We start from the raw sequence: 12332 nt of genomic DNA on the forward strand, positions 1-12332 counted from the left end.
AAAGCTTAGCAAACCATTTAGGGACTTCCCTTGTGGTGCAGTGGTTGGGAGTCTGCCTGCCAATGCAGGGAACACAGGTTCGAGCCCACGAGCCACAACTACTGAGCCCATGCACCTGGAGTCCATGCTCTGCAGCAAAAGAAGCCACTGCAATGAGAAGCCCGCGCACCAAAACGAAGAGTAGCCCCTGCTCGCCGCAACTAGAGAAAGCACTCACAGCAACGAAGACCCAACACAGCTATAAATAAATAAATAAATGAATAAATAAATAAATAAGCTTAGCAAACCATTTTGAATGGAATGTCACTCAAATTTATGACATGGAAATTCATACAGAAAAAATAGTTGCTGAAAATAAATATAATTCTGCTCCAAGCTGCAAGAGCACCATTATGTCTCAATACCAACAGCAATCACAACAATAATCACAGGTGTCTTCACATTCACTCCTCAGGGCTATCCTGTGATTAGCTTCCTCTGTTTCCTCCATTTTATAGATCAGGAAACCGAGACTCAGGGCCATTAAGGAATTTACCCCAATTCATTTACAAGTCCAATAATTTGGAGAGTTGGTATTCCTAGGGGGCTGTGTTTTATTCTAGAGCCTGTGCTCTTGATTACCTTGCCATTCTCTCCATCCTAAACAACCTGTTCTTTCAGCCAGTTGTGAAAACAGCACTAATGAAACCAGTTTTGACACAACATAGATAAAAACAATATATATATATATATATATATATATATATACATATATATGTATATATATATATATATATACACACACACATATATATACACACATTTCTCTCTTTTAACCGGATTTTACCTAGACATAGTCATAAACATATTTCCTCTCTATTTTTTTTTTACCATAAATTTATTTATTCCATGAAAGATGCCAATGATTAGTTTAGTATTTCCATGAAGCTAAATGTTCAATGACTATAATAACTGAAGATTAGTTTTATTTTCTCCAGGGCCACAATTTGGAGGAGAAAAAATAACTTATGTTCATTATTTATGAGCAAAAACGTAAAACTACTTAATACAGACTTTGATTTTAATGGCACACATTTATCCTTTAGGATATGATCCATGAAAATATAAACAAGACACCTTAATTGTTTAGTCCTTATTCTCAGCAATATTTTTCTCTGCAGTGATGGAAAAGAAACAGAATTAATTATCAGAAACAACCATATATTTATGCTAGAAAGCTGTGAAACAAACGTGCACATTATGTCCCTTGAGAATTTCCATTAGAACATCTTTGTACCAGAAGACACTTGATAAACACATTTTTATTTATATCACTTAAAAATACATATTCTGGTAAGAAGAAATTACCTTTTTTTCTTCAAGCTCTGTGAGAGAGCTACATAATTCAGTAACAGACTCAAGAACCTCTTTGTGTTTGGCCACTATTTTCTCAGCATATTTCTGCCCTTCTTCAAAACCTGGGGAGGAAAAGGGTTAAATCTATTTTTAAAGGTCAAATCCTTAGCAGAAAAAAAAATCCCAGGCATTAATTGATCTCCCCAGTGTCCAGCATAAGGGCTGGTAAATAGTAAGTGCTTACTAAATACCTGCTGAACAGATAAATAAATAAAGGCATTACTGGAAAAACCAAGTATTCTAGAAAAATGGTTACATTTGCTGTGCCATGTCCCTCCTATGTAACCTAAATAATGTTGTTATATTAATATTCTTAAAGCTACATTCTAACCAGTTTTCTCATTTTCAGAACATTCAGTGGTTCTTCACTACCTAGAAAAGTATACATTCAAGGCCCTCCATAATATGGTTTTAACCTGCCTCTCTCAAAGGTATGTCACCCTACTTCTCTCACATATTTAATCTCTGGCCAAACTGAACCAGCAACTTTTCTCTCAAAACCCCCATAGCCACTGAGTATTCTTCTCTATACTGGGAATGCCCTCACCATAACCCCATCTCTGCTTGACAAATCCTACCCACTCTCCAAGGTCTAACTGAAATGCCAACATCTTTGTAAAAATGTTCTTAATCTTTCCCAACTGGATTTTACCTCTTCCTATTGGGATAATGATACAAATATCTATCACGTAGTGAGTGCTTATTATTTGCCTGTGGCTAAGCACTTTATATGCATTAGCTAAAATAATCCTTCTCTGGTAGGTTCTACTGCATTTTCCAAATGAGGAATGCAAGGCTCAACAGAGCCTTTTCAGGTGACCCAGACAATAATTGGAGGAGAAGGGATTTAAACTTGGACTACTGGACTCCACAGTTCAGACTAAACTAGTATTATACATTGTTATGGGCTGAATTGTGTCCCTCTCAAAATTAATATGTTGAAGACTCAACCCCCAGTATCTCAGAATATAACCATATTTGGAGATGAGATCTTTAAAGAGTGATAAAGTTAAAAAGAGGCCATTAGGGTGGGGTCCCAATCCAATATGACTGGTGTCCTTATAAGAAGGAGAGACATCAGCAAACCAGGGGTGCTTGTGCATAGAGGGATGTCCATATGAAGAGGCAGCAAGAGAAGAGAAGCCTCAGTAGAAACCAACTCTGTGAGCACCTTAATCTTGGGCCTCTAGCCTCCAGAACTGTGAAGAAATAAATTTGTGTTGTTTAAGCCACCCAGTCTGTGGTATTTTGTTATGGCAGCCCTAGAAAACTAATACACACATTTTATACCTTTCTCACTGCATTTACCATATTGTGATTTCTAGGTATAGACTGTGGATTCTTGAATGATGGAACTAGGTTTTATATGTCTTTATATCAATCACAGCTCGGAGTACATAATAGACACTCAATTTTTCTTTTTCTTTTTTTTTTTGCGGTACACGGACCTCTCACTGTTGTGGCCTCTCCCATCGCGGAGCACAGGCTCCGGGCACACAGGCCCAGCGGCCACGGCTCACGGGCCCTGCCGCTCTGCGGCACGCGGGATCCTCCCGGACTGGGGCATGATCCCACATCCCCTGCATCAGCAGGTGGACTCTCAACCACTGCGCCACCAGGGAAGCCCCTCAAATTTTTTTTGAGATAAATTTATTTGCATTAAAATTCTGGGTTCAATAATGCTACAAGAATTGATATACTATTTCTAAATTATCTTACCTGATTCAAATTCTAAAAAATGTATAACTTCCATACTGAAGAGATGAAGATGCATGCCATTCACTTATTCATTCAGTGATTCATTTATTCAGCAAATATTTGTTAAGCACTTAGTATATACCATAATGCAGTGAACTCCCTTTTCTCAAGGAGCTTACACTCTAGTAAGGAGAGCCAGACAACAGACAAATAACCATACAATATGTCAGTTGGTGATAAGGGCCTGGAATACAAACAAAGCAGGATGTGGGATCTTGCATGATGGGAGGGTAATGTAACTTTTATGGTGTCATGTGAATACTTCCCGTGTGCTGAAGTTGAGTGGCACTGAAACACAGTGATTAAATATACTTCCCTTACCCTCAAGGATCTTATGGTCAGTTGACAAGACACACAAATGAAAAGGTAATTATGCTACAGTGTGAAAAATACAATAACAGAGGAAAGCATAAACCATCTTATAGGAGCAGAGTGCCTCCAGAATTTTTTAGTACACTTATACGGTAACTATAGTAGGAATGAAACATCACATTAGTTTTCTTTAATTTTTCAATCTATATTTTATTGTTTTTATGTTTCTACCCTTTTCTCTGGAAAATCGTTAGTAAGTCATTCTCAGTAATTTAATGTTAGGAAGTGCAGTATATATAGTTCCACAAAATTTTTATGTCTTTGCATGGATAGTGCTTCATGTAATAAGAGAAAATATCCATCTGACAGCAGCTGTGGACAGCCAAATGAAGCACCTGTTGCTACCTTCCTTTGGGGCTAGATTTGCCTTGTCACTAGGAATTACTCTTGGCCTTGTAGTTAACAATGTCAGGGAATTCATGAAACTTATTCCTTTGTACCCTCGAGGACTGTCAACCCCCAGGGGTCTTTTAAATGGGGGCCTCCCTGAGATAGAAAGACTTCTCAGACTGACAAAGTCATGGATAAGAGGAAAGCACAACCAGTGAGATGGTCGTTTGAGTTCTCCCATTTATTCCACAAGTGAGAGGAAGACAAGGGAAAATCTTCCAGCTCTTTCTTATTTCCACAAACCATAACCCTCATAGAAATGAGAGGGCTGTAGACCTCAGTCTTAGCTTTCTACTTACTTTAAGTATAATATTATGGGAGTTTTGTATGTGTTTTGAGGAATCACCCTAGTGGAAATTAGATTTTTTTATCTACATAGCTGAGTATTGTTCTGTTTTTATTACCCTGAAGATGAACAACAAGAATGGGGGAGAAAGCAGAATTTAGAAGGAGGGTTTACAAATGGTCATTAAAAATCCACAGGCTTCACCTCCTACAGCCAGGAGTTCCTTCCTCTATTCACTACTGTTCACTTTTGCTCTTATCTTTAAACTTTTCCTTGAATAGGTTGGTGTAGTAAGGACCCTGAGGGCTTGCCATGCTCTGCTTTCTGCTGGATTAGGTTCACTAGAGATGTGTTCAATAGTGAATCAGTGGGTAACTTAAAAGAGACCTCACCATATAAGTGCTGAGCCAGGTCACGGATTTCCTGAATCCTTTCTTCTTGCTGAGGCACTGAGGGTGTGATAAACTTTTTGAACTGCTGAAGGAGAATCTCCACAGCTTCCTTGGTCTTGCACTCTGTGGAATATTTTCTAACTCTTACAACTGTGGCACTTGCATCTTCATACCAAAAGTGGCACTAAATTAAAATGGGACAAAGCATAGATTAAAGAGACACCATCCTTCCAAAGTTCTTCATTTTGACCACTGAAATATCAAATTTCAATTTCCTCAAACTTTATATTCACATTAGTGTGAACTCTTTAAGTCCTAAGAAGGAAAACATCACAAGGTGATCATATACTTTTGCACTTGGAAATTAGAGTCAGGTAAGAAAGTAGAAGTATGGAAATCACTCTGATTTTCCTGCCTTCTTAGATTTGCCTGAAGCATAATTCCTAAGAGGAATGTTGCAGACTTACAAGAACAGGCAGTCTAAAAAAGCATACGGGGGAGCTTCAAGATGGCGGAAGAGTAAGAGGTGGAGATCACCTTCCTCCCCCAAAATACATCAGAAATACATCTACATGTGGAACAACTCCCACAGAACACCTACTGAATGCTGGCAGAAGACCTCAGACCTCCCAAAAGGCAAGAAACTCCCCACGTACCTGGGTAGTGCAAAAGAAAAAAGAAAAGACAAACAAAAGAAGAGGGACGGGACCTGCACCAGTGGGAGGGAGCCGTGAAGGAGGAAAGGTTTCCACACACTAGAAGCCCCTTCGCGTGTGGAGACTGTGGGTGGAGGAGTGGGGAGCTTCAGAGCCACGGAGAAGAGTACAGCAACAGGGATGCGGAGGGCAAAGCGGAGAGATTCCCGCACAGAGGATCGGTGCCGACCAGCACTCACCAGCCCGAAAGGCTTGTTTGCTCCCCGCTGGGGTGGGCGGGGGCTGGGAGCTGAGGCTCGGGATTCAGAGGTCGGATTGCAGGGAGAGGACTGGGGTTGGCGGTGCGAACACAGCCTGAAGGGGTTAATGCACCACAGTTAGCCGGGAGGGAGTCCGGGAAAAGGTCTAGAGCTGCCGAAGAGACAAGAGACTTTTTCTTGCCTCTTTGTTTCCTGGTGCGCGAGGAGAGGGGATTAAGCGGGCCTCTTAAAGGAGCTCCAGAGACGGGCGCGAGCTGCGGCTATCAGCGCGGACCCCAGAGACTGACATGAGACTCTAAGGCTGCTGCTGCCACCACCAAGAAGCCTGTGTGCGAGCACAGGTCACTCTTCACACCGCCCCTCCCAGGAGCCTGTGCAGCCCGCCACTGCCGGGGTCCCGGGATCCAGGGACTACTTCCCCGGGAGAACGCACGGCGTGCCTCAGGCTGGTGCAGCGTCACACTGACCTCTGCTGCTGCAGGCTCACCTTGCATCCGTACCCCTTCCCCCCACCCCACCCCCCGGCCTGAGTGAGCCAGAGCTCCCGAATCAGCGGCTCCTTTAACCCCGTCCTATCTGAGCGAAGAACAGACGCCCTCAGGCGACGTACACGCAGAGGCGGGTCCAGGGAGCTGTGCAAACAAAGAAGAGAAAGGGAAATTTCTCCCAGCAGCCTCAGGAGCAGCGGATTAAACTGCCACAAGCAACTTGATGTACCCTGCATCTATGGAATACCTGAATAGACAACGAATCATCCCAAATTGAGGAGGTGGACTTTGGGAGCAACGATATGCATATATTTTTCCCTTTTCTCTTTTTGTGAGTGTGTGTGTGTATGCTTCTGTGTGATTTTGTCTGTATAGCTTTGCTTTTACCATTTGTCCTAGGGTTGTGTCTGTCCGTTTTTTTGTATTTTTGGTTTTTTTTAGTATAGTTTCTAGCACTTGTTATCAATGGTGGATTTCTTTCTTGGTTTGGTTGCTCTCTTCTTTCTCTCTTTTTTTTTATTAGTTTAAATTTTTTTTTAATAATTATTTTTTATTTTAATAACTTTTAAATTTTATTTTATCTTTTTCTTTTGTTCTTTCTTTTTTTTTCTCCCTTTTATTCTGAGCCATGTGGATGACAGGCTCTTGGTGCTCCAGCCAGGCATCAGGGCTGTGCCTCTGAGGTGGGAGAGCCAAGTTCAGTACACTGGTTGACAAGAGACCTCTCAGCTCCACATAATATCAAACGGCGAAAATCTCCCAGAGATCTCCATCACAACGGCAATACCCAGCTCCACTCAACAGCAAGCTCAGAACAGGACACGCTATGCCAAACAACTAGCAAGACAGGAACACAACCCCACGCATTAGAAGAGAGGCTGCCTAACATCAAAATAAGGCCACAGACACCCCAAAAAACACCACCAGGGGTGGACCTTCCCACCAGAAAGACAAGATCAAGCATCATCCACCAGAACACAGGCACTAGTCCCCTCCACCAGGAAGCATACACAATCCACTGAACCAACCTTAGCCACTGGGGGCAGACACCAAAAAAAACGGGAACTAGGAACTTGCAGCCTGCGAAAAGGAGACCCCAAACACAGTAAGATAAGCAAAATGAGAAGACAGAGAAACACACAGCAGATGAAGGAGCAAGGTAAAAACCCACCAGACCTAACAAATGAAGAGGAAATAGGCAGTCTACCTGAAAAAGAATTCAGAATGATGATAGCAAAGATGATCCAAAATCTTGGATATAGAATGGAGAAAATACAAGAAACATTTAACAAGGACCTAGAAGAACTAAAGAGCAAACAAACAGTCATAAACAACACAATAAATGAAATTTAAAATTCTCTAGAAGGGATCAATAGCAGAATAACTGAGGCAGAAGAACAGATAAGTGACCTGGAGATAAAATAGTGGAAATCACTACCACAGAGAAGAATAAAGAAAATAGAATAAAAATAATTGAGGACAGTCTCAGAGACCTCTGGGACAACATTAAACACACCAACATTCGAATAATAGGGGTCCCAGAAGAAGAGAAAAAGAAAAGGATTGAGAAAATATTTGAAGAGATTATAGTTGAAAACCTCCCTAATATGGGAAAGGAGATAGTTAATCAAGTCCAGGAACCACAGGGAGTCCCATACAGGATAAATCCAAGGAGAAACACACCAAGACACATATTAATCAAATTATCAAAAATTAAATACAAAGAAAAAATATTAAAAGGAGCAAGGGAAAAACAACAAATAACATACAAGGGAATCCCCATAAGGTTAACAGCTGATCTTTCAGCAGAAACTCTGCAAGCCAGAAGGGAGTGGCAGGACATATTTAAAGTGATGAAGGGGAAAAACCTATAACCAAGATTACTCTACGCAACAAGGATCTCATTCAGATTTGACAGAGAAATTAAAACCTCTACAAACAAGCAAAAGCTAAGAGAATTCAGCACGACCAAACCAGCTTTACAACAAATGCTAAAGGAAAATCTCTAGGCAGGAAACACAAGAGAAGGAAAAAACCTACAAGAACAAACCCAAAACAATTAAGAAAATGGTAATAGGAACACACATATCTATAATTACCTTAAATGTAAATGGATTAAATGCTCCAACCAAAAGACAGACTGGCTGAATGGATACAAAAACAAGACCCATATATATGCTGTCTACAAGATACCCACTTCAGACCTAGGGATACATACAGACTGAAAGTGAGGGGATGGAAAAAGGTATTCCATGCAAATGGAAATCAGAAGAAAGCTGGAGTAGCAATTCTCATATCAGACAAAATAGACTTTAAAACAAATACCATTACAAGAGACAAAGAAGGACACTACATAATGATCAAGGGATTGATCCATAAAGAAGATATAACAATTGTAAATATTTATGCACCCAACACAGGAGCACCTCAATACATAAGGCAAATACTAACAGGCATAAAAGGGGAAATCGACAGTAACACAATCATAGTAGGGGACTTTAACACCCCACTTTCACCAATGGACAGATCATCCAAAATGAAAATAAATAAGGAAACACAAGCTTTAAATGATACATTAAACAAGATAGACTTAATTGATATTTATAGGACATTCCATCCCAAAACAACAGTATACACATTCTTATCAAGTGCTCATGGAACATTCTCCAGGATAGATCATATCTTCGGTCACAAATCAAGCCTTGGTAAATTTAAGAAAATTGAAATCATATCAAGTATCTTTTTTTTTTTTTTTTTTTTGTGATATGCGGGTCTCTCACTGTTGTGGCCTCTCCCGTTGCGAAGCACAGGCTCCGGACGTGCAGGCTCAGCGGCCATGGCTCACGGGCCCAGTCGCTCTGCGGCATGTGGGATCTTCCCGGACCGGGGCACGAACCCGTGTCCCGTGCATCGGCAGGCGGATTCTCAACCACTGCGCCACCAGGGAAGCCCTCAAGTATCTTTTCTGACCACAACGCTATGAGACTAGATATCAATTACAGGAAAAAATCTGTTAAAAATACAAACACACAGAGGCTAAACAATACACTACTTAATAACCAAGAGATCACTGAAGAAATCAAAGAGGAAATCAAAAAATACTTAGAAACAAATGACAATGAAAACACGACGACCCAAAACCTATGGGATACAGCAAAAGCAGTTCTAAGAGGGATGTTTATAGCAATACAATCCTACCTTAAGAAACAGCTCAAATAAACAACCTAACCTTACACCTAAAGCAATTAGAAAAAGAAGAACAAAAAGCCCCCAAAGTTAGCACAAGGAAAGAAATCATAAAGATCAGATCAGAAATAAATGAAAAAGAAGTGAAGGAAACAAGAGCAAAGACCAATAAAACTAAAAGCTGTTTCTTTGAGAAGATAAACAAAGTTGATAAACCATTAGCCAGAATCATCAAGAAAAAAAGAGAGAAGAGTCAAATCAATAGAATTAGAAATGACAAAGGAGAAGTAACAACTGACACTGCAGAAATACATAGGATCATAAGAGATTACTACAAGCAACTCTATGCCAATAAAATGGACAACTTGGAAGAAATGGACAAATTCTTAGAACAGACCACTGACAAGCAATGAAATTGAAACTGTGATTAAGAATCTTCCAACAAACAAAAGCCCAGGACCAGATGGCTTCACAGGTGAATTCTATCAAACATACAGAGAAGAGCTAACACCTATCCTCTCAAACTCTTCCAAAATATAGCAGAGGGAGGAACACACCCAAACACCTTCTACGAGGCCACCATCACCCTGATACCAAAACCAGACAAAGATGTCACAAAGAAAGAAAACTACAGGCCAATATCACTGATGAACATAGATGCAAAAATCCTCAACAAAATACTAGCAAACAGAATCCAACAGCATGTTAAAAGGATCATACACCATGATGAAGTGGGGTTTATCCCAGGAATGCAAGGATTCTTCAATATACACAAATCAATCAATGTGATACACCATATTAACAATTTGAAGGATAAAAACCATATGATCATCTCAATAGATGCAGAGAAAGCTATCCACAAAATTCAACACCCATTTATGATAAAAAACCCTCCAGAAAGTAGGCATAGCGGGAACTTACTTCAACATAATAAAGGCCAAATATGGCAAAGCCACAGCCAACATTGTCCTCAGTGGTGAAAAACTGAAACCATTTCCACTAAGATCAAGAACAAGACAAGGTTGCCCACTCTCAGCACTATTATTCAACATAGTTTTGGAAGTTTTAGCCATAACAATCAGAGAAGAAAAAGAAATAAAAGGAATCCAAATTGGAAAAGAAGTAAAGCTGTCACTGTTTGCAGATGACATGATACTATACATAGAGAATCCTAAAGATGCTACCAGAAAACTACTAGAGCTAATCAATGAATTTAGTAAAGTTGCAGGATACAAAATTAATGCACAGAAATCTCTTGCATTCCTATACACTAATGATGAAAAATCTGAAAGAGAAATTAAGAAAACACTCCCATTTACCACTGCAACAAAAAGAATAAAATATCTAGGAATAAACCTACCTAAGGAGACAAAAGACCTGTATACAGAAAATTATAAGACACTGATGAAAGAAATTAAAGACGATACAAATAGATGGAAAGATATACCATGTTCTTGGATTGGAAGAATCAATATTGTGAAAATGACTCTACTACCAAAAGCAATCTACAGATTCAATTCAATAACTATCAAACTACCACTGGCATTTTTCACAGAACTAGAACAAAAAATTTCCCAATTTGTATGGAAACACAATAGCCCAAACAATCTTGAGAAAGAAAAACGGAGCTGGAGGTATCAGGCTCCCTGATTTCAGACTATACTACAAAGCTACAGTAATCAAGACACTATGGTACTGGCACAAAAACAGAAATATAGATCAATGGAACAGGATAGAAAGCCCAGAGATAAACTCACACACATATGGTCACCTTATCTTTGATAAAGGAGGCAAGAATATACAGCGGAGAAAAGACAGCCTCTTCAATAAGTGGTGCTGGGAAAACTGGACAGCTACATGTAAAAGTATGAAATTAGAACACTCCCTAACACCATACACAAAAATAAACTCAAAATGGATTAAAGCCCTAAATGTAAGGCCAGACACTATAAAACTGTTAGAGGAAAACATAGGCAGAACAATCTATGACATAAATCACAGCAAGATCCTTTTTGACCCACCTCCTAGAGAAATGGAAATAAAAACAAAAATAAACAAATGGGACCTAATGAAACTTAAAAGCTTTTGCACAGCAAAGGAAATCATAAACAAGACGAAAAGACAACCCTCAGAATGGGAGAGAATATTTACAAATGAACCGACTGACAAAGGATTAATCTCCAAAATTTATAAGCAGCTCATGCAGCTCAATATCAAAAAAACAACCCAGGGCTTCCCTGGTGGCGCAGTGGTTGGGGGTCCGCCTGTCGATGCAGTGGATGTGGGTTTGTGCCCCGGTCTGGGAGGATCCCACATGCCGCGGAGTGGCTGGGCCCGTGAGGCATAGCCGCTGGGACGGCACGTCCGGAGCCTTTGCTCCACAGCGGGAGAGGCCACAGTGGTGAGAGGCCCGCGTACCGCAAAAAACAAAAACAAAAACAAAACAACCCGATCCAAAAATGGGCAGAAGACCTAAATAGACATTTCTCCATAGAAGATATACAGATTGCCAACAAACACATGAAAGAATGCTCAACATCATTAATCATTAGAGAAATGCAAATCAAAACTATAATGAGATATCTCACACCGGTCAAAATGGCTATCATCAAAAATCTACAAACAATAAATGCTGGAGAAGGTGTGGAGAAAGGGAACCCTCTTGCACTGTTGGTGGGAATGTAAATTGATACAACCACTATGGAGAACAGTATGGAGGTTATTTTAAAAACTACAAATAGAACTACCATATGCCCCAGCAATCCCGCTACTGGGCATATACCCTGATAAAACCGTATTTCAAAAAGAGTCATGTACCACAATATTCATTGCAGCTCTAATTACAATAGCCAGGACATGGGAGCAACCTAAGTGTCCATCAACAGATGAATGGATAAAGAAGATGTGGCACATATATACAATGGAATATTACTCAGCCATAAAAAGAAACGAAACTGAGTTATTTATAATGAGGTGGATGGACCTGGAGTCTGTTGTACAGAGTGAAGTAAGTCAGAAAGGGAAAAACAAACACCATATGCTAACACATATATATGGAATCTAAAAAAAAAAAAACTGGTCATGAAGAACCTAGGGGCAAGATGGGAATAAAGATGCAGACCTACTAGAGCATGGACTTGAGGATATGG

The 12332-nt window shown here is 40.1% G+C and overlaps 1 protein-coding gene across 10 annotated transcripts in view; it reads right to left on the bottom strand.

Moving 5' to 3' along the window:
• Positions 1-12332, bottom strand: part of CCDC141 (coiled-coil domain containing 141) — a 218812-nt gene that overhangs the window by 24577 nt on the left and 181903 nt on the right. For all 10 annotated transcript variants that reach the window (XM_067026390.1, XM_067026391.1, XM_059053584.2 and 7 more), the window contains 2 exons: positions 4594-4777; positions 1348-1457 (listed from right to left, as the gene is read on the bottom strand). In XM_067026390.1, coding sequence (XP_066882491.1) covers positions 1348-1457; positions 4594-4777 — 294 coding nt within the window. The remainder of the gene's footprint in view (positions 1-1347; positions 1458-4593; positions 4778-12332) is intronic.

Source organism: Kogia breviceps, chromosome 2, assembly GCF_026419965.1.
Source record: "Kogia breviceps isolate mKogBre1 chromosome 2, mKogBre1 haplotype 1, whole genome shotgun sequence".
Taxonomy (NCBI): domain Eukaryota; kingdom Metazoa; phylum Chordata; class Mammalia; order Artiodactyla; family Physeteridae; genus Kogia; species Kogia breviceps.